Source organism: Procambarus clarkii, chromosome 63 (assembly GCF_040958095.1).
Source record: "Procambarus clarkii isolate CNS0578487 chromosome 63, FALCON_Pclarkii_2.0, whole genome shotgun sequence".
NCBI lineage: Eukaryota > Metazoa > Arthropoda > Malacostraca > Decapoda > Cambaridae > Procambarus > Procambarus clarkii.
The window spans coordinates 19353015-19380933 of NC_091212.1; the positions used below are offsets into that span (position 1 = coordinate 19353015).

General features: G+C 48.7%; 2 protein-coding genes across 2 annotated transcripts in view; one reads left to right on the forward strand and one right to left on the reverse strand.

Annotated features, from left to right (window-relative positions):
- The window catches only part of LOC123769479 (extracellular serine/threonine protein kinase four-jointed-like), a 119908-nt gene that overhangs the window by 5152 nt on the left and 86837 nt on the right, over nt 1-27919 (forward strand). The window lies entirely within an intron of this gene.
- Nucleotides 12944-17318, reverse strand: LOC138354538 (uncharacterized). The gene is made up of 2 exons (XM_069308899.1): nt 17255-17318; nt 12944-13902 (listed from the first exon to the last, which is right to left on the reverse strand). The coding sequence occupies exons 1-2, from the start codon at nt 17316-17318 to the stop codon at nt 12944-12946; spliced, it is 1023 nt and encodes a 340-aa protein (XP_069165000.1).

A 27919-nucleotide genomic window follows, 5' to 3' on the forward strand; every position in this document is an offset into this window, starting at 1 on the left:
TGTCAGCGTCGTATCAGTTGATGTAGTGTCAGCGTCGTATCAGTTGATGTAGTGTCAGCGTCGTATCAGTTGATGTAGTGTCAGTTGATGCAGGGTCAGCGTCGTATCAGTTGATGTAGTGTCAGTTGATGTAGTATCAGTTGATGTAGTGTCAGCGTCGTATCAGTTGATGTAGTGTCAGCGTCGTATCAGTTGATGTAGTGTCAGTTGATGTAGTGTCAGTTGATGTAGTGTCAGCGTCGTATCAGTTGATGTAGTGTCAGTTGATGTAGGGTCAGCGTCGTATCAGTTGATGTAGTGTCAGCGTCGTATCAGTTGATGTAGTGTCAGCGTCGTATCAGTTGATGTAGTGTCAGTTGATGTAGTGTCAGTTGATGTAGTGTCAGCGTCGTATCAGTTGATGTAGTGTCAGTTGATGCAGGGTCAGCGTCGTATCAGTTGATGTAGTGTCAGCGTCGTATCAGTTGATGTAGGGTCAGCGTCGTATCAGTTGATGTAGTGTCAGCGTCGTATCAGTTGATGCAGGGTCAGCGTCGTATCAGTTGATGTAGTGTCAGCGTCGTGTCAATTAGGTAGTCACCGTGGCGCAATGGTAACTGGCTTGGCGCTTTGGCATGGGTTCGTATCCAGTTAAGAACACTAGAATATAAGAATAAAGTTAACTGCAGAAGGCGTATTGGCCCATACTAGGCAGCTCCAATTGATAACCATCCAATCCCTCTCATATTCATGTCTATCCCACGTTTGAAACAATCGAGGGACCCCACCTCCAACACGTTACGTGGTAATTGGTTCCACAAATCAACAACCCCTGTTAGTGAATCAGTATTTACCCAGGTCTTTCTTAAATCTAAACCTATCCAATTTATACTAATTGTTTCGTGTTCTGTCTTGGGTTGATACTTTTAATACCTTATTAATATCCCCTTTGTTATGCCCATTCATCCACTTATACACCTCCATCATGTCACCCTTAACTCTTCGCCTTTCTAGAGAATGTAATTTAAGCTTTGTCAATCTTTCTTCATATGACAGTTAATAATTTAAGAGATTAACGTTGTCATCCTACGCTGGACACGTTCAAGTGAATTTATATCCATTCTATAGCACGGCGACCAAAACTGAACTGCATAATCTAAATGGGGCCTAACCAGAGGAAGATATAGCTGAAGAACAACACCAGGTGTCTTGTTACTATCGTTTTGATTATTAAATCCTACTGTCCTATTTGCCTTATTACGAACATTTATACATTGATATTTGGTTTTAAATTCTTACTAATCATAACTCCCAGATCCCTTTCACAATCCAACTTCGCAATCTTAACACCATCTAGCTCGTATCATGTAACTATCATCATTACCTAATCTCAAAACCTTACATTTGTCAGCATTAAAGTGCATCTGCCAATCTTTTGACCATTTGAAAACTCTGTTTAGATTGTCTTGAAGTGATAGAGAGTCCCAGTCCGTGCTTATTTCCCTCTCGATTTTTGTATCATTTATTTATATTATGAATAACAGAAGTCCCAGAACAGAGCCTTGAGGCTCTTCACTAACAACATTTTCCCACTCTGACATAACCCCATTTATACTAAGTCTCTGTTTCCTTTGGTATTTGACCGACATACAACGGCTCCCAGGAAGGGAGCCGGTCAGCCGAGCGGACAGCACGCTGGACTTGTGATCCTGTGGTCCCGGGTTCGATCCTGGGCGCCGGCGAGAAACGATGGGCAGAGTTTCTTTCACCCTATGCCCCTGTTACCTAGCAGTAAAATAGGTACCTAGGTGTTAGTCAGCTGTCACGGGCTGCTTCCTGGGGGTGGAGGCCTGGTCGAGGACCGGGCCGCGGGGACACTAAACCCCCGAAATCATCTCAAGATAACCTGACAAGATAGCCACAAGAACATAAGAATAACAGGGGAGGATTGACCGGGCGCCAATCTTTAACTGTAACCTCTGTTCAGTGAATGAGTACCTGGTTGGTAAACTATTTGGCGGGTCGTATTCCAGGGAAAAATTAGGATTAAGGACCTGTCCGACACGCTATGCTTGCTATCAGGAGAAATCGCCAAGCCATTACAACTATATGACATTTGGAAGGGATCAGGATATGGATATGGGATGGGACGTCGGGGAGGAATAGTGCCCAACCACTTGGACGGTCGGGGATTGAACGCCGACCTGCAGGAAGCGAGACCGTCGCTCTACCGTCCAGCCCAAGTGGTCAAAGACACATTGCGTGCTGGTGGCCTTACAAGAATGTAAGAACTCTTGTATATATATAAATGAAATAAAAAAAGTTGGTGTTGAGATATCACAGCGTCAGTTCGTGTAGAGTCAGCATGCTGTCAGTTCGTGTAGAGTCAGCATGCTGTCAGTTCGTGTAGAGTCAGCATGCTGTCAGTTCGTGTAGAGTCAGCATGCTGTCAGTTCGTGTAGAGTCAGCATGCTGTCAGTTCGTGTAGACTCAGCATGCTGTCAGTTCGTGTTTGAGTCAGCATGCTGTCAGTTCGTGTAGAGTCAGCATGCTGTCAGTTCGTGTAGAGTCAGCCAGGTCATTCTAGGCCTACTGGAATGTTAACTACGATGGCTAGGCCTACTGGAACGTTAACTACGATGGCTAGGCCTACTGGAATGTTAACTACGATGGCTAGGCCTACTGGAATGTTAACTACGATGGCTAGGCCTACTAAAGTGTTAACTACGATGGCTAGGCCTACTGGAATGTTAACTACGATGGCTAGGCCTACTGGAATGTTAACTACGATGGCTAGGCCTACTGGAATGTTAACTACGATGGCTAGGCCTATTGGAATGTTAACTACGATGGCTAGGCCTACTGGAATGTTAACTACGATGGCTAGGCCTACTAAAGTGTTAACTACGATGGCTAGGTCTACTGGAATGTTAACTACGATGGCTAGGCCTACTAAAGTGTTAACTACGATGGCTAGGCCTACTAAAGTGTTAACTACGATGGCTAGGCCTACTGGAATGTTAACTACGATGGCTAGGCCTACTAAAGTGTTAACTACGATGGCTAGGCCTACTAAAGTGTTAACTACGATGGCTAGGCCTACTAAAGTGTTAACTACGATGGCTAGGCCTACAAAAGTGTTAACTACGATGGCTAGGCCTACTAAAGTGTTAACTACGATGGCTAGGCCTACTAAAGTGTTAACTACGATGGCTAGGCCTACTAAAGTGTTAACTACGATGGCTAGGTCTACTGGAATGTTAACTACGATGGCTAGGCCTACTAAAGTGTTAACTACGATGGCTAGGCCTTCTAAAGTGTTAACTACGATGGCTAGGCCTACTAAAGTGTTAACTACGATGGCTAGGCCTACTAAAGTGTTAACTACGATGGCTAGGCCTACTAAAGTGTTAACTACGATGGCTAGGCCTACTAAAGTGTTAACTACGATGGCTAGGCCTACTAAAGTGTTAACTACGATGGCTAGGCCTACTAAAGAGTTAACTACGATGGCTAGGCCTACTAAAGTGTTAACTACGATGGCTAGGCCTACTAAAGTGTTAACTACGATGGCTAGGTCTACTGGAATGTTAACTACGATGGCTAGGCCTACTAAAGTGTTAACTACGATGGCTAGGCCTACTAAAGTGTTAACTACGATGGCTAGGCCTACTAAAGTGTTAACTACGATGGCTAGGCCTACTAAAGTGTTAACTACGATGGTTAGGCCTACTAAAGTGTTAACTACGATGGCTAGGCCTACTAAAGTGTTAACTACGATGGCTAGGCCTACTAAAGTGTTAACTACGATGGCTAGGCCTACAAAAGTGTTAACTACGATGGCTAGGCCTACTAAAGTGTTAACTACGATGGCTAGGCCTACTAAAGTGTTAACTACGATGGCTAGGCCTACTAAAGTGTTAACTACGATGGCTAGGTCTACTGGAATGTTAACTACGATGGCTAGGCCTACTAAAGTGTTAACTACGATGGCTAGGCCTACTAAAGTGTTAACTACGATGGCTAGGCCTACTAAAGTGTTAACTTCGATGGCTAGGCCTACTAAAGTGTTAACTACGATGGCTAGGCCTACTAAAGTGTTAACTACGATGGCTAGGCCTACTAAAGTGTTAACTACGATGGCTAGGCCTACTAAAGTGTTAACTACGATGGCTAGGCCTACTAAAGAGTTAACTACGATGGCTAGGCCTACTAAAGTGTTAACTACGATGGCTAGGCCTACTAAAGTGTTAACTACGATGGCTAGGTCTACTGGAATGTTAACTACGATGGCTAGGCCTACTAAAGTGTTAACTACGATGGCTAGGCCTACTAAAGTGTTAACTACGATGGCTAGGCCTACTAAAGTGTTAAGTACGATGGCTAGGCCTACTAAAGTGTTAACTACGATGGCTAGGTCTACTGGAATGTTAACTACGATGGCTAGGCCTACTAAAGTGTTAACTACGATGGCTAGGCCTACTAAAGTGTTAACTACGATGGCTAGGCCTACTAAAGTGTTAACTACGATGGCTAGGCCTACTAAAGAGTTAACTACGATGGCTAGGCCTACTAAAGTGTTAACTACGATGGCTAGGCCTACTAAAGTGTTAACTACGATGGCTAGGTCTACTGGAATGTTAACTACGATGGCTAGGCCTACTAAAGTGTTAACTACGATGGCTAGGCCTACTAAAGTGTTAACTACGATGGCTAGGCCTACTAAAGTGTTAACTACGATGGCTAGGCCTACTAAAGTGTTAACTACGATGGCTAGGCCTACTAAAGTGTTAACTACGATGGCTAGGCCTACTAAAGTGTTAACTACGATGGTTAGGCCTACTGGAATGTTAACGTATAAAAAGGACAATGTTGCCAAAACAAGAAAACTGACATTCATAATTATTATTTCCAAGAGACCCTGCAACACTGTGCAACACTGTGTAACACTGTGTAACACTGTGTAACACTGTGCAACACTGTGTAACACTGTGCAACACTGTGCAACACTGTGTAACACTGTGCAACACTGCGCAACACTGTGTAACACTGTGCAACACTGTGCAACACTGTGTAACACTGTGCAATACTGTGCAACACTGTGCAACACTGTGCAACACTGTGTAACACTGTGCAACACTGCGCAACACTGTGTAACACTGTGCAACACTGTGCAACACTGTGTAACACTGTGCAACACTGCGCAACACTGTGTAACACTGTGCAACACTGTGCAACACTGTGCAACACTGTGTAACACTGCACAACACTCTGTAACACTGTGCAACACTGTGCAACACTGCGCAACACTGTGCAACACTGTGCAACACTGTGCAATACTGTGCAACACTGTGCAACACTGTGCAACACTGTGTAACACTGTGCAACACTGCGCAACACTGTGTAACACTGTGCAACACTGTGCAACACTGTGCAACACTGTGTAACACTGCACAACACTCTGTAACACTGTGCAACACTGTGCAACACTGCGCAACACTGTGCAACACTGTGCAACACTGCGCAACACTGCGCAACACTGTGCAACACTGTGCAACACTGTGCAACACTGCGCAACACTGTGCAACACTGTGCAACACTGTGCAACACTGCGTAACACTGTGCAACACTGTGCAACACTGTGCAACACTGTGCAACACTGTGCAACACTGTGCAACACTGTGCAACACTGTGCAACACTGTGCAACACTGTGCAACACTGCGCAACACTGTGCAACACTGTGCAACACTGCGCAACACTGTGCAACACTGCGCAACACTGCGCAACACTGCGCAACACTGCGCAACACTGTGCAACACTGTGCAAGGCGGTCACCGGGTTTATACTGTGGCTGAATATTGGCGGGCCTTTAGCGATGTGCAGTCTTGAGTGATTGTATTCTTACCTGATTGTCTGCTAGTGTGATGGTTTCTTTGTGCGATTGTTATTGTGTGGTAGTACTGCAGATTGTGTTATTGTGTGGTAGTACTGCTGATTGTGTTATTGTGTGGTAGTACTGCTGATTGTGTTATTGTGTGGTAGTACTGCAGATTGTGTTATTGTGTGGTAGTACTGCAGATTGTGTTATTGTGTGGTAGTACTGCTGATTGTGTTATTGTGTGGTAGTACTGCAGATTGTGTTATTGTGTGGTAGTACTGCAGATTGTGTTATTGTGTGGTAGTACTGCTGATTGTGTTATTGTGTGGTAGTACTGCGGATTGTGTTATTGTGTGGTAGTACTGCAGATTGTGTTATTGTGTGGTAGTACTGCAGATTGTGTTATTGTGTGGTAGTACTGCTGATTGTGTTATTGTGTGGTAGTACTGCAGATTGTGTTATTGTGTGGTAGTACTGCAGATTGTGTTATTGTGTGGTAGTACTGCAGATTGTGTTATTGTGTGGTAGTACTGCAGATTGTGTTATTGTGTGGTAGTACTGCAGATTGTGTTATTGTGTGGTAGTACTGCGGATTGTGTTATTGTGTGGTAGTACTGCAGATTGTGTTATTGTGTGGTAGTACTGCTGATTGTGTTATTGTGTGGTAGTACTGCTGATTGTGTTATTGTGGTATAGTCTTATTGTGTGGCCGATGTGTTTATTATAATATAGATATTAATCACGGAAGAATGCAGTCACAATCGCACTAGAAACAATCACAAGAAAACAATGTCAAAATATAACAATGAGGCAAGAAAACAATCACATGAAAACAATCATGCAAGGAAACAATGACACAAGAAAACAATGACACAAGAAGACAATGACACAAGAAGACAATGACACAAGTAAACAATGACACAAATAAACATATCTGTTAAACTCGAACAACCTCGTACTGTTAACCACCGTTGCTAAACTTGCCGTAAATAATTCCCTCGTTAGATTGTTTAGGAACTCAACACATAATATATTTATTCTGAGAAAAAAAGGAAGAATTGTATAGATCTTGAGACGCTGTTTCCATAATACTTATGGGAAGGATGAGGACCACCATAGTACATATACCGACATACAACGCAATTAGAAAGTAGAAATCGGTACTATTGAATCGGACAAGCAAATTTTCTACTAAAGTTGCGAAGCTTAAAACTAACCTAACCTCACCTTCCCAGGCCTAATATACGCTATGTGAGGCCTAATATAGTGCGTATGTGTGTGGTATACCAGGCCTGGGTATATCTCTGTTTGTTGTTTACCTTAATTTTGTCGGACTGTATAATGTAATTAATACAAAGTTGCTTATAGTATCTAGTTGCTTAGTTCTGCAATGTTTGTACTATGGTGCACACAGTCGCAAGAAGTACTATGGTGCACACAGTCGCAAGAAGTACTATGGTGCACACAGTCGCAAGAAGTACTATGGTGCACACAGTCGCAAGAAGTACTATGGTGCACACAGTCGCAAGAAGTACTATGGTGCACACAGTCGCAAGAAGTACTATGGTGCACATTGTTGCAAGAAGTACTATGGTGCACATTGTTGCAAGAAGTACTATGGTGCACATTGTTGCAAGAAGTACTATGGTGCACACAGTCACAATAAGTACTATGGTGCACACAGTCACAAGAAGTAATATGGTGCACACAGTCACAAGAAGTACTATGGTGCACACAGTCACAAGAAGTACTATGGTGCACACAGTCGCAAGAAGTACTATGGTGCACACAGTCACAAGAAGTACTATAGTGCACACAGTCACAAGAAGTACTATGGTGCACACAGTCACAATAAGTACTATGGTGCACACAGTCACAAGGAGTACTATGGTGCACACAGTCACAATAAGTACTATCTAAACAAGAGGATGGGTTAATTATTCGTATCATTTATGAAATAATAAAGATTATTAATATATTTCTCGATTTCTAACATTAACATTTTCTTAAGGAAACAAAATGTTTCAAAGTTAATTTGTCAAAAGATGAGACTTAGTTGTGGCCTCATACAGTGGTAGTTGTGGCCCTCATACAGTGGTAGTTGTGGCCCTCATACAGTGGTAGTTGTGGCCTCACACAGTGGTAGTTGTGGCCTCATACAGTGGTAGTTGTGGCCTCATACAGTGGTAGTTGTGGCCTCATACAGTGGTAGTTGTGGCCTCATACAGTGGTAGTTGTGGCCTCACACAGTGGTAGTTGTGGCCTCACACAGTGGTAGTTGTGGCCTCATACAGTGGTAGTTGTGGCCTCATACAGTGGTAGTTGTGGCCTCACACAGTGGTAGTTGTGGCCTCATACAGTGGTAGTTGTGGCCTCATACAGTGGTAGTTGTGGCCTCATACAGTGGTAGTTGTGGCCTCATACAGTGGTAGTTGTGGCCTCATACAGTGGTAGTTGTGGCCTCATACAGTGGTAGTTGTGGCCTCATACAGTGGTAGTTGTGGCCTCATACAGTGGTAGTTGTGGCCTCACACAGTGGTAGTTGTGGCCTCACACAGTGGTAGTTGTGGCCTCATACAGTGGTAGTTGTGGCCTCACACAGTGGTAGTTGTGGCCTCACACAGTGGTAGTTGTGGCCTCATACAGTGGTAGTTGTGGCCTCATACAGTGGTAGTTGTGGCCTCATACAGTGGTAGTTGTGGCCTCATACAGTGGTAGTTGTGGCCTCATACAGTGGTAGTTGTGGCCTCACACAGTGGTAGTTGTGGCCTCATACAGTGGTAGTTGTGGCCTCACACAGTGGTAGTTGTGGCCTCATACAGTGGTAGTTGTGACCTCATACAGTGGTAGTTGTGGCCTCATACAGTGGTAGTTGTGGCCTCACACAGTGGTAGTTGTGGCCTCATACAGTGGTAGTTGTGGCCTCATAAGGCCTCATACAGTGGTAGTTGTGGCCTCACACAGTGGCAGTTGTGGCCTCACACAGTGGTAGTTGTGGCCTCATACAGTGGTAGTTGTGGCCTCATACAGTGGTAGTTGTGGCCTCACACAGTGGTAGTTGTGGCCTCATACAGTGGTAGTTGTGGCCTCACACAGTGGTAGTTGTGGCCTCATAAGGCCTCATACAGGGGTAGTTGTGGCCTCATAAGGCCTCATACAGGGGTAGTTGTGGCCTCATACAGGGGTAGTTGTGGCCTCATACAGGGGTAGTTGTGGCCTCATACAGGGGTAGTTGTGGCCTCATAAGGCCTCATACAGGGGTAGTTGTGGCCTCATAAGGCCTCACACAGGGGTAGTTGTGGCCTCATAAGGCCTCATACAGGGGTAGTTGTGGCCTCATACAGGGGTAGTTGTGGCCTCATACAGTGGTAGTTGTGGCCTCATAAGGCCTCATACAGGGGTAGTTGTGGCCTCATAAGGCCTCATACAGGGGTAGTTGTGGCCTCATAAGGCCTCATACAGGGGTAGTTGTGGCCTCATACAGGGGTAGTTGTGGCCTCATAAGGCCTCATACAGGGGTAGTTGTGGCCTCATAAGGCCTCATACAGGGGTAGTTGTGGCCTCATACAGGGGTAGTTGTGGCCTCATACAGTGGTAGTTGTGGCCTCATAAGGCCTCATACAGGGGTAGTTGTGGCCTCATAAGGCCTCATACAGGGGTAGTTGTGGCCTCATACAGGGGTAGTTGTGGCCTCATACAGTGGTAGTTGTGGCCTCATAAGGCCTCATACAGGGGTAGTTGTGGCCTCATACAGGGGTAGTTGTGGCCTCATACAGGGGTAGTTGTGGCCTCATAAGGCCTCATACAGGGGTAGTTGTGGCCTCATACAGGGGTAGTTGTGGCCTCATAAGGCCTCATACAGGGGTAGTTGTGGCCTCATACAGGGGTAGTTGTGGCCTCATACAGTGGTAGTTGTGGCCTCATAAGGCCTCATACAGGGGTAGTTGTGGCCTCATAAGGCCTCATACAGGGGTAGTTGTGGCCTCATAAGGCCTCATACAGGGGTAGTTGTGGCCTCATAAGGCCTCATACAGGGGTAGTTGTGGCCTCATACAGGGGTAGTTGTGGCCTCATAAGGCCTCATACAGGGGTAGTTGTGGCCTCATAAGGCCTCATACAGGGGTAGTTGTGGCCTCATAAGGCCTCATACAGGGGTAGTTGTGGCCTCATACAGGGGTAGTTGTGGCCTCATACAGTGGTAGTTGTGGCCTCATAAGGCCTCATACAGGGGTAGTTGTGGCCTCATAAGGCCTCATACAGGGGTAGTTGTGGCCTCATACAGGGGTAGTTGTGGCCTCATACAGTGGTAGTTGTGGCCTCATAAGGCCTCATACAGGGGTAGTTGTGGCCTCATACAGGGGTAGTTGTGGCCTCATAAGGCCTCATACAGGGGTAGTTGTGGCCTCATACAGGGGTAGTTGTGGCCTCATAAGGCCTCATACAGGGGTAGTTGTGGCCTCATAAGGCCTCATACAGGGGTAGTTGTGACCTCATACAGGGGTAGTTGTGGCCTCATAAGGCCTCATACAGGGGTAGTTGTGGCCTCATACAGTGGTAGTTGTGGCCTCATACAGTGGTAGTTGTGGCCTCATACAGGGGTAGTTGTGGCCTCATAAGGCCTCATACAGGGGTAGTTGTGACCTCATACAGGGGTAGTTGTGGCCTCATAAGGCCTCATACAGGGGTAGTTGTGACCTCATACAGTGGTAGTTGTGGCCTCATACAGGGGTAGTTGTGGCCTCATACAGGGGTAGTTGTGGCCTCATAAGGCCTCATACAGGGGTAGTTGTGGCCTCATAAGGCCTCATACAGGGGTAGTTGTGGCCTCATACAGTGGTAGTTGTGGCCTCATAAGGCCTCATACAGGGGTAGTTGTGGCCTCATAAGGCCTCATACAGGGGTAGTTGTGGCCTCATACAGTGGTAGTTGTGGCCTCATACAGGGGTAGTTGTGGCCTCATAAGGCCTCATACAGGGGTAGTTGTGACCTCATACAGGGGTAGTTGTGGCCTCATAAGGCCTCATACAGGGGTAGTTGTGGCCTCATACAGTGGTAGTTGTGGCCTCATACAGTGGTAGTTGTGGCCTCATACAGGGGTAGTTGTGGCCTCATAAGGCCTCATACAGGGGTAGTTGTGACCTCATACAGGGGTAGTTGTGGCCTCATAAGGCCTCATACAGGGGTAGTTGTGGCCTCATACAGTGGTAGTTGTGGCCTCATACAGTGGTAGTTGTGAGCCTCATACAGGGGTAGTTGTGGCCTCATAAGGCCTCATACAGGGGTAGTTGTGGCCTCATACAGGGGTAGTTGTGGCCTCATAAGGCCTCATACAGGGGTAGTTGTGACCTCATACAGGGGTAGTTGTGGCCTCATAAGGCCTCATACAGGGGTAGTTGTGGCCTCATACAGGGGTAGTTGTGACCACATACAGGGGTAGTTGTGGCCTCATAAGGCCTCATACAGGGGTAGTTGTGGCCTCATACAGGGGTAGTTGTGACCACATACAGGGGTAGTTGTGGCCTCATACAGGGGTAGTTGTGACCACATACAGGGGTAGTTGTGGCCTCATAAGGCCTCATACAGGGGTAGTTGTGAGGGCGCGCCTCTAGTCATACTTCAGCTTAAGCCTCAAATACCAAGAAACAAATTAAAGAAAAACAAAAGATTAAAAAAATGCAAATTAATATTTCTAACAATTATTAACTTATTTATTAATTTTGTAAGTATTTTAGACTCCCACGAATAGTGGAGTGATTCATGGTGGTGGTACCAAGGTGGCGGTACCAAGGTGGCGGTACCAAGGTGGTGGTACCAAGGTGGCGGTACCAAGGTGGCGGTACCAAGGTGGTGGTACCAAGGTGGTGGTACCAAGGTGGTGGTACCAAGGTGGTGGTACCAAGGTGGCGGTACCAAGGTGGTGGTACCAAGGTGGCGGTACCAAGGTGGCGGTACCAAGGTGGTGGTACCAAGGTGGTGGTACCAAGGTGGCGGTACCAAGGTGGCGGTACCAAGGTGGTGGTACCAAGGTGGTGGTACCAAGGTGGTGGTACCAAGGTGGTGGTACCAAGGTGGCGGTACCAAGGTGGCGGTACCAAGGTGGTGGTACCAAGGTGGTGGTACCAAGGTGGTGGTACCAAGGTGGCGGTACCAAGGTGGTGGTACCAAGGTGGTGGTACCAAGGTGGCGGTACCAAGGTGGCGGTACCAAGGTGGCGGTACCAAGGTGGTGGTACCAAGGTGGCGGTACCAAGGTGGTGGTACGAAGGTGGTGGTACCAAAGTGGCGGTACTAAGGTGGTGGTACCAAGGTGGTGGTACCAAGGTGGCGGTACCAAGGTGGTGATACCAAGGTGGTGGTACGAAGGTGGTGGTACCAAAGTGGCGGTACCAAGGTGGTGGTACCAAGGTGGTGGTACCAAGGTGGCGGTACCAAGGTGGTGGTACCAAGGTGGTGGTACCAGGGTGGTGGTACCAAAGTGGCGGTACTAAGGTGGTGGTACCAAAGTGGCGGTACCAAGGTGGTGGTACCAAGGTGGCGGTACCAAGGTGGTGGTACCAAGGTGGTGGTACCAAGGTGGTGGTACCAAAGTGGCGGTACCAAGGTGGTGGTACCAAAGTGGCGGTACCAAGGTGGTGGTACCAAGGTGGTGGTACCAAGGTGGTGGTACCAAGGTAGCGGTACCAAGGTGGTGGTACCAAGGTGGTGGTACCAAAGTGGCGGTACCAAAGTGGCGGTACTAAGGTGGTGGTACCAAGGTGGTGGTACCAAGGTGGTGGTACCAAGGTGGTGGTACCAAGGTGGCGGTACCAAGGTGGTGGTACAAAGGTGGCGGTACCAAGGTGGTGGTACCAAGGTGGCGGTACAAAGGTGGCGGTACCATGGTGGTGGTACCAAGGTGGCGGTACCAAGGTGGTGGTACCAAGGTGGCGGTACCAAGGTGGCGGTACCAAGGTGGTGGTACGAAGGTACTAACCTGTCAGGGACTCCGGGGGAAGTAAGGTTGTAGTCCATGACCCCCCCCCCGCCTCAGCCGGGCACCTGGGCCTCACAATAAAGAGACACAACAGGTCCGTGGACTTTATGACTTTACTGTTCTTGGTCGCTTGTGGCCTTAAAGTGGTGGATGGAGGAGGTGGCTTCCACAACTTCTGCTGCTATAGCATGCCACTTGTTGACCTTCTGTACAGGGTACCGATACTTGTTGACCCCCCGTACAGGGTACCGGTACTTGTTGACCTTCCGTACAGGGTACCGGTACGTGTTGACCTCCCGTACAGGGTACCGGTACTTGTTGACCTCCCGTACAGGGTACCGGTACTTGTTGACCTTCCGTACAGGGTACCGGTACTTGTTGACCTCTCGTACAGGGTACCGGTACTTGTTGACCTCTCGTACAGGGTACCGGTACTTGTTGACCTCCCGTACAGGGTACCGATACTTGTTGACATCCCGTACAGGGTACCGGTACTTGTTGACCTCTCGTACAGGGTACCGGTACTTGTTGACCTTCCGTACAGGGTACCAGTACTTGTTGACCCCCCGTACAGGGTACCGGTACTTGTTGACCTCCCGTACAGGGTACCGGTACTTGTTAACCTCCCGTACAGGGTACCGCGGTACTTGTTGACCTCCCGTACAGGGTACCGGTACTTGTTGACCTCCCGTACAGGGTACCGGTACTTGTTGACCTCCCGTACAGGGTACCGGTACTTGTTGACCCCCCCGTACAGGGTACCGGTACTTGTTGACCTCCCGTATAGGGTACCGGTACTTGTTGACCTCCCATACAGGGTACCGGTACTTGTTGACCTCCCGTACTGGGTACCGGTACTTGTTGACCTCCCGTACAGGGTACCGGTACTTGTTGACCTCCCGTACAGGGTACCGGTACTTGTTGACCTCCCGTACAGGGTACCGGTACTTGTTGACCTCCCGTACAGGGTACCGGTACTTGTTGACCTCCCGTACAGGGTACCGGTACTTGTTGACCTCCCGTACAGGGTACCGGTACTTGTAACATCCCTTCGGCTCATATGCGGCTGCACCTTATTGCAGGGTCCTCTTGTCCGCCATTCTCTGGATCATAAGAGACTATCCTTGTCCTTCTGATCTATTCCCCTCAGTATCTTGTATGTTGTGATCATATCTCCTCTGTTCCTTCTATCCTCTAGGGTTGTGAGATTTCTTACCATTAGCCTGTCTTCGTAGCTTAACCCTCTTAGCTCTGCCACCTTACCTCTTAGTTCTTAGACTAAGAATGTCTAAACGATGGTCTTATATTTGCCAACGTCCCCTATGCTGGCCATGTTATCCTGTCTGTCAATATACTCACCCTGACTCACCTGATTATACAGGTTGCCTCTTCCATACTCACCCTGACTCACCTGATTATACAGGCTGCCTCTTCCATACTCACCCTGACTCACCTGATTATACAGGCTGCCTCTTCCATACTCACCCTGACTCACCTGATTATACAGGCAGCCTCTTACCATACTCACCCTGACTCACCTGAGTATACAGGCAGCCTCTTACCATACTCACCCTGACTCACCTGAGTATACAGGCTGCCTCTTACCATACTCACCCTGACTCACCTGAGTATACAGGCTGCCTCTTACCATACTCACCCTGACTCACCTGAGTATACAGGCTGCCTCTTACCATACTCACCCTGACTCACCTGAGTATACAGGCTGCCTCTTACCATACTCACCCTGACTCACCTGAGTATACAGGCTGCCTCTTACCATACTCACCCTGACTCACCTGAGTATACAGGCAGCCTTGTACATTATCAACGTTGCTTAACGTTCCTAAAATATTGCTTCAAACAAAATGTTTTTATAAAAATGAATTTGCAGTATTATTTTGTGGCTGACATTACCCGAGTGAGGATGTGTGGCTCACTCACCAGTGGTGGACCGCACTCACCAGTGGTGGACCGCACTCACCAGTGGTGGACCGCACTCACCAGTGGTGGACCGCACTCACCAGTGGTGGACCGCACTCACCAGTGGTGGACCGCACTCACCAGTGGTGGACCGCACTCACCAGTCGTGGACCGCACTCACCAGTGGTGGACCGCACTCACCAGTCTTAACTACTCTCAGGAGAGAGTAGTTAAGTAATAGTCATGTTCGTCAGCTTCCGGACCAGTTCCTTAACATCAACACATCATTAACCTGTACTAACACCCTCACATATGGTAATACATCAATAGAGTAAGACCATTTAAAACACTTGTGCTGGACGGTAGAGCGATGGTCTCGCTTCATGCAGGTCGGCGTTCAATCCCCGACCGTCCAAGTGGTTGGGCACCATTCCTTTCCCTCCGTCCCATCCCAAATCCTTATCCTGACCCCTTCCCAATGCTATATAGTCGTTATGGCCTGGCACTTTCCCCTGATAATTACCTTCCTCCTAGCCTTGTAAGCCTAATATGAAGATGCGAGACAAGAGAGGACTGCCTTACTAGTAAACAAATAAAGCCTTTTACCTGGCAGTAATTACAAGTGAAAAAAGACTAGAACTATCCTTTGGTGATGTGTGTTTGAGTATGATGAACTCCCCGGCGTGTCCCGGGGCTCCCTCCCCTCCCCCCTTTATCACCCAGTAATTTATCATGTTAATAGAGTGACTTGCAGAAAATGGAGCTTCCGCTCAGACCGGGCTAAATTGGTGTTTGTTACGTGTGGGGGTGGGGGTGTGGGGGTGGGGGTGTGGGGTGTTGGTGTGGGGGGTGTGGGAGTGTGGGGGGTGTGGGAGTGTGGGAGTGTGGGAGTGAGGGGTGAGGGCGTACGACCACTGTGGGTGATGTGGGTCTCTGAGTATAATGGAGAAAGATGCATTGATTACATAGGATATATGGGTGTGTGGGTTGTACACGCACGCACCCACGCACGCACACACATCCTTCACAAGGATGCACACAGGTGTACACACCTTACCTTGACACCGTGAAGGTGTCCTTCACACATACACACACATTCATAAGGGACTATTTAACACAAGGGGCACACGTACTAGGGGACACAGGTGGAAATTGAGTGCCCAAATGAGCCACAGGGACGTTAGAAAGAACTTTTTCAGTGTTAGAGTAGTAGACAAATAGAATGCATTAGGCAGTGATGTGGTGGAGGCTGACTCCATACACAGCTTCAATTGTAGATATGATAGAGTCCAGTAGGCTTAGGAATCTGTACACCAGTTGATTGACAGTTGAGAGGCGGGACCAAAGAGCTAGAGCTCAACCCCCGCAAGCACAACTAGGTGAGTACACACACACACACATGAAACCCCGTTAACCAAATATGAAAAGGTGCTTTTACATACAATATGCGATTACGCTCGGCTCTCTTGTTTTTTGCGTCGTCCTCTTCATTAATTACTTGATAAAGCGCGCCCTGTTTGTTTAAAATCCATTCCAAACACAGCGCCGGCACGCTGAATTTATCGCCTGTGTGTTTGTGTACGTTGCCACACAATTAGTCGAGGCGTTAGGTGTTTTAACCCTCGTTACCGGTGCTGTTTTAGCGGTGTGGGCTGCGTCTCTCTACCTCCGCGACGCCAACTGACGCATGCTGCAGGTTGGCGGGCAGGCCAATGCTGTAGTCATTTATATGTTGAAATGCACCTTTGTTACAGTATTTCTGTAATGTGGATCATGATTATGAAGGTGGCTGGCTGTGTTGATAGAGTGCGGTGTTGACATGTGCTCTATAAGAGCCGCTGGCACGCTCTATGTGGCTATGACCTTGCACGCCTCTACACCTGACTCTCTTCCCCCTATCTCTCCCTCACTAATGCCTTCACTACTTGTCTTCCTCCCTCTCCTGTGTTTACACCTCCCCCCACTCCCTCTCCCTCACCCTCTCCCTCTCCCTCACCCTCTCCCTCTCCCTCACCCTCTCCCTCTCCCTCACCCTCTCCCTCTCCCTCTCCCTCACCCTCTCCCTCTCCCTCACCCTCTCCGTCTCCCTCTCCCTCACCCTCTCCCTCTCCCTCTCCCTCACCCTCTCCCTCTCCCTCACCCTCTCCCTCACCCTCTCCCTCTCCCTCTCCCTCACCCTCTCCCTCACCCTCTCCCTCTCCCTCACCCTCTCCCTCTCCCTCTCCCTCACCTCCTCCCTCTCCCTCTCCCTCACTAGCCTCCACCTTCGTCAACTCCTTTAGGCATCTCGCCAACGTGTCCACATAAGTCGCAGATCACTCACACAGATAAGTCCGCTTTAAGCTTTCGTGATAAAATCCAGCTCCTAAGACGATGTTTTCAGTTTGATTACATAAACAGGTGGTAGGGAGGGTGTAGGCAGGTGTGTAGATACCCAGGTGAGGTGTGGCGGTGACCGTCCGCCCCTCACCACACCCACCACATGGCTCACTACACTCCAATACTGTCTTCATAAACTCTCACACTTGAAGCCTCCTTAATGCTCATCAAAGTAGCAGCATTTACCATGGCAACTGAGTGTTCAGTAATTAAAGACAACCGTGTTGAACAAGAGAGGGTGAATGCCTAATGAAGCCTGGGAAGTGAGAGGTGAGAGCTGGTCTAAATAGCGGTATCACTTGGAGACTTCAACCAGATCGTAAGCAGCGAGCCACGTGGTAAAGTCTAAGGGAATTGTCCATAATAATTGGTCCGTTGCCGCCACATAGTAACATTAACCCGATGTTTTGGTGACTTCCAGCTGCCTGGTGCACTACTGTAAGTCCAGCTGCCTGGTGCACTACTGTAAGTCCAGCTGCCTGGTGCACTACTGTAAGTCCAGCTGCCTGGTGCACTACTGTAAGTCCAGCTGCCTGGTGCACTACTGTAAGTCCAGCTGCCTGGTGCACTACTGTAAGTCCAGCTGCCTGGTGCACTACTGTAAGTCCAGCTGCCTGGTGCACTACTGTAAGTCCAGCTGCCTGGTGCACTACTGTAAGTCCAGCTGCCTGGTGCACTACTGTAAGTCCAGCTGCCTGGTGCACTACTGTAAGTCCAGCTGCCTGCTGCACTACTGTAAGTCCAGCTGCCTGGTGCACTACTGTAAGTCCAGCTGCCTGGTGCACTACTGTAAGTCCAGCTGCCTGCTGCACTACTGTAAGTCCAGCTGCCTGGTGCACTACTGTAAGTCCAGCTGCCTGCTGCACTACTGTAAGTCCAGCTGCCTGGTGCACTACTGTAAGTCCAGCTGCCTGCTGCACTACTGTAAGTCCAGCTGCCTGGTGCACTACTGTAAGTCCAGCTGCCTGCTGCACTACTGTAAGTCCAGCTGCCTCCACCACCAGCGTGGATCATACAGTGTTCTCCTGGCCTCCACCACCGGCGTGGATCATGCAGTGTTCTCCTGGCCTCCACCACCGGCGTGGATCATACAGTGTTCTCCAGGCCTCCACCACCGGCGTGGATCATACAGTGTTCTCCAGGCCTCCACCACCGGCGTGGATCATACAGTGTTCTCCAGGCCTCCACCACCGGCGTGGATCATGCAGTGTTCTCCTGGCCTCCACCACCGGCGTGGATCATACAGTGTTCTCCTGGCCTCCACCACCGGCGTGGATCATACAGTGTTCTCCTGGCCTCCACCACCGGCGTGGATCATACAGTGTTCTCCTGGCCTCCACCACCGGCGTGGATCATACAGTGTTCTCCTGGCCTCCACCACCGGCGTGGATCATACAGTGTTCTCCTGGCCTCCACCACCGGCGTGGATCATACAGTGTTCTCCTGGCCTCCACCACCGGCGTGGATCATGCAGTGTTCTCCTGGCCTCCACCACCGGCGTGGATCATACAGTGTTCTCCTGGCCTCCACCACCGGCGTGGATCATACAGTGTTCTCCTGGCCTCCACCACCGGCGTGGATCATACAGTGTTCTCCAGGCCTCCACCACCGGCGTGGATCATACAGTGTTCTCCTGGCCTCCACCACCGGCGTGGATCATGCAGTGTTCTCCTGGCCTCCACCACCGGCGTGGATCATACAGTGTTCTCCTGGCCTCCACCACCGGCGTGGATCATACAGTGTTCTCCTGGCCTCCACCACCGGCGTGGATCATACAGTGTTCTCCAGGCCTCCACCACCGGCGTGGATCATACAGTGTTCTCCAGGCCTCCACCACCGGCGTGGATCATACAGTGTTCTCCTGGCCTCCACCACCGGCGTGGATCATACTGTGTTCTCCTGGCCTCCACCACCGGCGTGGATCATACAGTGTTCTCCTGGCCTCCACCACCGGCGTGGATCATGCAGTGTTCTCCAGCCCTTCACCACCGGCGTGGATCATACAGTGTTGTTTTCCAGGCCTCCACCACCGGCGTGGATCTTAGTGTTCTCCTGGCCTCCACCACCGGCGTGGATCTTAGTGTTCTCCTGGCCTCCACCACCAGCGTGGATCATATAGTGTTCTCCTGGCCTCCACCACCAGCGTGGATCATGCAGTGTTCTCCTGGCCTCCACCACCAGCGTGGATCATACAGTGTTCTCCTGGCCTCCACCACCAGCGTGGATCATGCAGTGTTCTCCTGGCCTCCACCACCGGCGTGGATCATACAGTGTTCTCCTGGCCTCCACCACCAGCGTGGATCATACAGTGTTCTCCTGGCCTCCACCACCGGCGTGGATCATACAGTGTTCTCCTGGCCTCCACCACCGGCGTGGATCATGCAGTGTTCTCCTGGCCTCCACCACCGGCGTGGATCATGCAGTGTTCTCCTGGCCTCCACCACCGGCGTGGATCTTAGTGTTCTCCTGGCCTCCACCACCGGCGTGGATCTTAGTGTTCTCCTGGCCTCCACCACCAGCGTGGATCATATAGTGTTTTCCTGGCCTCCACCACCAGCGTGGATCATGCAGTGTTCTCCTGGCCTCCACCACCAGCGTGGATCATACAGTGTTCTCCTGGCCTCCAGCACCAGCGTGGATCATACAGTGTTCTCCTGGCCTCCACCACCGGCGTGGATCATACAGTGTTCTCCTGGCCTCCACCACCGGCGTGGATCATACAGTGTTCTTCTGGCCTCCACCACCGGCGTGGATCATACAGTGTTCTCCAGGCCTCCACCACCGGCGTGGATCATACAGTGTTCTCCTGGCCTCCACCACCGGCGTGGATCATGCAGTGTTCTCCAGGCCTCCACCACCGGCGTGGATCATACAGTGTTCTCCAGGCCTCCACCACCGGCGTGGATCATACAGTGTTCTCCAGGCCTCCACCACCGGCGTGGATCATACAGTGTTCTCCAGGCCTCCACCACCGGCGTGGATCATACAGTGTTCTCCAGGCCTCCACCACCGGCGTGGATCATACAGTGTTCTCCAGGCCTCCACCACCGGCGTGGATCATACAGTGTTCTCCAGGCCTCCACCACCGGCGTGGATCATACAGTGTTCTCCAGGCCTCCACCACCGGCGTGGATCATACAGTGTTCTCCAGGCCTCCACCACCGGCGTGGATCATACAGTGTTCTCCAGGCCTCCACCACCGGCGTGGATCATACAGTGTTCTCCAGGCCTCCACCACCGGCGTGGATCATACAGTGTTCTCCAGGCCTCCACCACCGGCGTGGATCATACAGTGTTCTCCAGGCCTCCACCACCGGCGTGGATCATACAGTGTTCTCCAGGCCTCCACCACCGGCGTGGATCATACAGTGTTCTCCAGGCCTCCACCACCGGCGTGGATCATACAGTGTTCTCCAGGCCTCCACCACCGGCGTGGATCATACAGTGTTCTCCAGGCCTCCACCACCGGCGTGGATCATACAGTGTTCTCCAGGCCTCCACCACCGGCGTGGATCATACAGTGTTCTCCAGGCCTCCACCACCGGCGTGGATCATACAGTGTTCTCCAGGCCTCCACCACCGGCGTGGATCATACAGTGTTCTCCAGGCCTCCACCACCGGCGTGGATCATACAGTGTTCTCCAGGCCTCCACCACCGGCGTGGATCATACAGTGTTCTCCTGGCCTCCACCACCGGCGTGGATCATACAGTGTTCTCCTGGCCTCCACCACCGGCGTGGATCATACAGTGTTCTCCAGGCCTCCACCACCGGCGTGGATCATACAGTGTTCTCCAGGCCTCCACCACCGGCGTGGATCATACAGTGTTCTCCTGGCCTCCACCACCGGCGTGGATCATACAGTGTTCTCCTGGCCTCCACCACCGGCGTGGATCATACAGTGTTCTCCAGGCCTCCACCACCGGCGTGGATCATACAGTGTTCTCCTGGCCTCCACCACCGGCGTGGATCATACAGTGTTCTCCTGGCCTCCACCACCGGCGTGGATCATACAGTGTTCTCCTGGCCTCCACCACCGGCGTGGATCATACAGTGTTCTCCAGGCCTCCACCACCGGCGTGGATCATACAGTGTTCTCCTGGCCTCCACCACCGGCGTGGATCATACAGTGTTCTCCAGGCCTCCACCACCGGCGTGGATCATACAGTGTTCTCCTGGCCTCCACCACCGGCGTGGATCATACAGTGTTCTCCTGGCCTCCACCACCGGCGTGGATCATACAGTGTTCTCCTGGCCTCCACCACCGGCGTGGATCATACAGTGTTCTCCTGGCCTCCACCACCGGCGTGGATCATACAGTGTTCTCCTGGCCTCCACCACCGGCGTGGATCATACAGTGTTCTCCTGGCCTCCACCACCGGCGTGGATCATACAGTGTTCTCCTGGCCTCCACCACCAGCGTGGATCATACAGTGTCCTCCAGGCCTCCACCACCGGCGTGGATCATACAGTGTCCTCCAGGCCTCCACCACCGGCGTGGATCATACAGTGTCCTCCAGGCCTCCACCACCGGCGTGGATCATACAGTGTCCTCCAGGCCTCCACCACCGGACAATCCGCTCCAAATCACGGAAATTGGCGGAGTTGGTTTTCGCGTTTTACCTGCGGTTTCTGGTTCATAATTATGAGTGATGAATATTGGTGATTGTGGGGGAAGAGCTGTGATTGTTGATTGTTGCTGACGTGTCGTCTGTCCTCGGCGGGGGGGGGGGGGGGACGCTCCATCCCGTCGATCATACGCAGTTACCCGGGCCTCTTGGTGCGTTGTGGTGAGTGTGTGTGCGGGCGAGTGTGTGTGTGGGTGTGTGCGGGCGAGGGTGTGGGTGGGTGTGTGCGGGCGAGGGTGTGGGTGGGTGTGTGCGGGCGAGGGTGTGGGTGGGTGTGTGCGGGCGAGGGTGTGGGTGGGTGTGTGCGGGCGAGGGTGTGGGTGGGTGTGTGCGGGCGAGGGTGTGGGTGGGTGTGTGCGGGCGAGGGTGTGGGTGGGTGTGTGCGGGCGAGGGTGTGGGTGGGTGTGTGCGGGCGAGGGTGTGGGTGGGTGTGTGCGGGTGGGGTGAATGAGAGCAGGAGCGTGTACAGGACACTGCTGGTTGAGGGGAGACATGATCTATACATACGGCCCGCGCCCGAATACCAATCAAGGCTCCACAAGTCATAAGGAGACCTCCGGTGCGCTGCGCCTCTCCCCAGCGCGGGCCGCCCTCCCCTGGCCGCCACGCTCACACACACACACACGCACACACACACACACACACACACACACACACACACACACACACACACACACACACACACACACACACACACACACACACACACACACACACACACACACACACACATACACACACACACACACACACACACACACACACACACACACACACACACACACACACACACACACACACACATACACACACACACACACACACACACACACACACACACACACACACACACACACACACACACACACATACACACACACACACACACACACACACACACACACACACACACACACACACACACACACACACACACAGCCGACCTTCTCACAACATTTGTAGTGAGAACTGTCGGTGTATGGAGGCGAGGCACCCCAAGGTCCACTGGTCCCAGGCGGCCCCTTCACCATCTGAATGGCTGCCGATATTTCAGGTCAGGTGGATAACGTTACTGGTGATATTTAAGGTCAGGTGGATAACGTTACTGGTGATATTTAAGGTCAGGTGGATAACGTTACTGGTGATATTTAAGGTCAGGTGGATAACGTTACTGGTGATATTTAAGGTCAGGTGGATAACGTTACTGGTGATATTTAAGGTCAGGTGGATAACGTTACTGGTGATATTTAAGGTCAGGTGGATAACGTTACTGGTGATATTTAAGGTCAGGTGGATAACGTTACTGGTGATATTTAAGGTCAGGTGGATAACGTTACTGGTGATATTTAAGGTCAGGTGGATAACGTTACTGGTGATATTTAAGGTCAGGTGGATAACGTTACTGGTGATATTTAAGGTCAGGTGGATAACGTTACTGGTGATATTTAAGGTCAGGTGGATAACGTTACTGACGATATTTCAGGTCAGGTGGATAACGTTACTGGTGATATTTAAGGTCAGGTGGATAACGTTACTGGTGATATTTAAGGTCAGGTGGATAACGTTACTGGTGATATTTAAGGTCAGGTGGATAACGTTACTGGTGATATTTAAGGTCAGACACTTTACATCACTGTTTACGGGCTCACTATAAGCCCGTGCTAGATGGACACTTCGTTCATAGTAACTACATCTAAGACAACAACTCCGGTCAGTGACTATCTTAAGGTCAGGTCAAGAGTGTCAAGTGTCCTGGTTATTACAAACAATATTGTGCTGTTCTCTATAATAGCCCCCGACCAGTAGGTGGGGCGCCGTCAACACTGTCAAGAATGGTGTCAGCGAGCAGGTTCTGTCCTGTCAAGAATGGTGTCAGCGAGCAGGTTCTGTCCTGTCAAGAATGGTGTCAGCGAGCAGGTTCTGTCCTGTCAAGAATGGTGTCAGCGAGCAGGTTCTGTCCTGTTAAGAATGGTGTCAGCGAGCAGGTTCTGTCCTGTCAAGAATGGTGTCAGCGAGCAGGTTCTGTCCTGTTAAGAATGGTGTCAGCGAGCAGGTTCTGTCCTGTCAAGAATGGTGTCAGCGAGCAGGTTCTGTCCTGTCAAGAATGGTGTCAGCGAGCAGGTTCTGTCCTGTTAAGAATGGTGTCAGCGAGCAGGTTCTGTCCTGTCAAGAATGGTGTCAGCGAGGAGGTTCTGTCCTGTCAAGAATGGTGTCAACGAGGAGGTTCTGTCCTGTCAAGAATGGTGTCAGCGAGGAGGTTCTGTCCTGTCAAGAATGGTGTCAGCGAGGAGGTTCTGTCCTGTCAAGAATGGTGTCAGCGAGGAGGTTCTGTCCTTGCCGTTTGAAGACGGGATTTTGTGTGTTATGTGAGAGGTGTAGGAGTAGTGAGGTGGTGGGCCAGGCTGGTGTCACTCACATATCCCCAGCACATATGTTAACCACCTGACTGTGGGTCGCAATTATTTCATGTTATCAGTCCGTCCACGGAGTATTGCCTGAGATAGATATAAACAGCCTGATTAGTGGTACTAAATGTCTCCAGGGCTCAACCACCACACACACACGTATTGTGTTCCTGCCTCTCTGTTTCTCTCTCTATATGTGCATATATATATATATATATATATATATATATATATATATATATATATATATGTCGTACCTAGTAGCCAGAACTCCCTTCTCAGCCTACTATTCAAGGCCCGATTTGCCTAATAAGCCAAGTTTTCCTGAATTAATATATTTACTATAATTTTTTTCTTATGAAATGATAAAGCAACCCTTTTCTCTGTATGAGGTCAATTTTTTTTTATTGGAGTTAAAATTAACGTAGATATATGACCGAACCTAACCAACCCTACCTAACCTAACCTAACCTATATTTATAGGTAAGGTTAGGTTAGGTAGCCAAAAAAAGCTAGGTTAGGTTAGGTTAGGTAGGTTAGGTAGACGAAAAAACATTAATTCATGAAAACTTGGCTTATTAGGCAAATCGGGCTTTGAATAGTAGGCTGAGAAGTGCGTTCTGGCTATTAGGTACGACATATATATATATATATATATATATATATATATATATATATATATATATATATATATATATATATATATATATATATATATCTGTTTTATTTAAACTTTGTTACAAAAAAGGAGTTACATATAAGGTATAAAGATGATTATCATAAGTTGTCGAGTTCCTCCAGCTCCTCAGATGGCGGGCAGGAACCCTGAATGCAGTGTGAATTTTCCTTCTGTATCACCACGCTGAGACGCTGGAAAAGGAAGCTGGAAGCTCTAGGGTGTCTTGTTGTTTCAATTAGTCTAGAACCCAGTTCCTTCACAAAACTGGTGGCACTCTTACCCCAGGAGCCGAGTGTCTCAGAAGCAATTGGGACAAAATTGTAGTGGTGATCCAGTTCTCTCTACTTACGGGATTTGGCTGCTTCCCTGTGGGTGACAGCGCCACCTGGTTGTGCAACAGTGAATTCAATCTACTCACCTAGTTGTACTCACCTAGTTGTGCTTGCGGGGGTTGAGTTCTGGCTCTTTCGTCCCGCCTCTCAACTGTCATTCAACTGGTGTTCAGATTCCTGAGCCTACAGGGCTCTATCATATCAAGATGTGAAACTGTGTATGGAGTCTGCTGCCACCACATCACTGCCTAATGCATTCCATCTGTTAACTACTCTGACACTGAAAAAGTTCTTTCTAACATAGAGCCATAGGGACTATGGGCCATTTGGGTTCACATTATTGACCTGTGTCCCATTGTTCGCGTACCACTCGTATTAAACTGTTTATTCTTATCTACCCTGTCAATTCTTTTGAGAATTTTGTGGGCAGTGATCATGTCTCTCCCTACTCTTCTGTCTTCCAGTGTCGTAAGATACATTTCATACAGCCTTTCCTCGTATCTCATGCCTCTTAGTTCTGGGACTAGCCTAGTGGCATATCTATGAAGTTTTTCCAGCTTCGTCTTGTGTTTGACAAGGTACGGGCTCCATGCTGGGGCCGCATACTTCAGGATTGGTCTTACATATGTGTTGTACAAGATTCTGAATGATTCCTTACACAGGTTCCTGAAGGCTGTTCTGATGTTAGCCAGCCTCGCATATGCCGCAGACGTTATTCTCTTTATGTGGGCTTCAGGAGACAGGTTTGGTGTGATATCAACTCCTAGATCTTTCTCTCTGTCCGTTTCATTAAGGACTTCATCTGCTATTCTGTATCCTGTGTCTGGCCTCCTGTTTCCACCGCCTAGTTACCTTATCTAACATTTATTCGGGTTGAACTTTAGTTGCCATTTGTTGGACAATGTAGGCGTTAGCCAGGGTTGATACACCTGGTATGGTGTTGGTATGGGACGTGGAGTCCCATACCAACTGTTGGCCATTCTTCCAGGGGTTTACTGGCATACCATCTACGTCGCGTTTTGACGAATACTCAACCTAAGGCAAAAATTATTGTACTAGAAAATGGTATATATATATATATATATATATATATATATATATATATATATATATATATATATATATATATATTTTGGTAGCAGTCTTTCCTGTATCAATTCTCCAAAATTCATTTTTATTTCTAGTAACAAAAAAACTAGAAATAAAAATGAATTTTGGAGAATTGATTTTTGAATTACCTCCAACAGTGAAAAGAAATGTACGAAAGATTGAGAAAATTCGTGTTAGAATTATTAATCTTACTTTTTCGGTCATATTTAATAATATATATATATATATATATATATATATATATATATATATATATATATATATATATATATATATATATATATATATATATATATATATATATATATATGTGTGTGTGTGTGTGTGTGTGTGTGTGTGTGTGTGTGTGTGTGTGTGTGTGTGTGTGTGTGTAAATCTCGAAAATTAACGCGTGATGAAAAATGTGACAGTGTCAGACCACGGAGGAGAATTGAAACAGGAATTTCCTTAATTACTTTCGTATATTAATACATCTTCAGAAGGAATGATATATAAGTCAAGTATTGCACAAATATATAGGTAGGAGAGAGAGGTGAAGTGAAGTGAGGTACAATTAAAAATAAATGGGAATTAGATGGATATAAATAAGAGCCGCTTAGTAACTGCAGAAGGCCTATTGGCCCATTTGAGGCAACTCCCATTTTTACCCACTATTGGTTATGGGCCCCATATAATAAGATCTTGCATCAATAGGCCCACACATGGATAATAATAGCATAAAATAGTAAATATTAACAATGAATTAGTGAGACAAATGTCTATCAATGATCATACTCAAATCGCCCTCTAATTGATCGATCAATCTTGAGATGATTTCGGGGCTTTTAGTGTCCCCGCGGCCCGGTCCGCGACCAGGCCTCCACCCCCAGGAAGCAGCCCGTGACAGCTGACTAACACCCAGGTACCTATTTTACTGCTAGGTAACAGGGGTATAGGGTGAAAGAAACTCTGCCCATTGTTTCTCGCCGGCGCCTGGGATCGAACCCAGGACCACAGGATCACAAGTCCCGCGTGCTGTCCGCTCGGCCGACCGGCTCCCCAAAGATGGATCTAAGTTATATAAACCACAGTTAATGTTCAAATTACATTATTTTGTAATCTGTACTAGAGCAGAATCAATTATATTCCTATTGAAAGTAATTTTACAATTCGTTATTGAGGAAGCCATCATCCAATCAATTTAGTGAGAATTTTCTGACAAATGAACAAACAAAGCATTAGACAATTGGCCATGTCTTACAGAGTATTTATGTTGCGAAATTCTACATTTCAAATCTTTAGATGTTTCCCCAACATAGAACCTATTGCAGTTTTTTACGAGGTATTTTATAAATGACACAATTATCACTACGAGGGCTTTTCTAATTAATAGTTTACCAACAGTATTTTTGTAACTAAAAATGTCGTACCTAGTAGCCAGAACGCACTTCTCAGCCTACTATGCATGGCTCGATTTGCCTAATAAGCCAAGTTTTCCTGAATTAATATATTTTCTTTAATTTTTTTCTTATGAAATGATAAAGCTACCCATTTCATTATGTATGAGGTCAATTTTTTTTTATTGAAGGTAAAATTAACGTAGATATATGACCGAACCTAACCAACCCTACCTAACCTAACCTATCTTTATAGGTTAG

Coding starts and splice junctions, on each gene's coding strand:
- LOC138354538 (XM_069308899.1), bottom strand. CDS start 17,318: ATGGTAAATGCTGCTACTTTGATGAGCATTAAGGAGGCTTCAAGTGTG. Junction 13,903..17,254: donor TGTGAGAGTTTATGAAGACA/GTATTGGAGTGT, acceptor CCCTGCAATAAG/GTGCAGCCGCATATGAGCCG.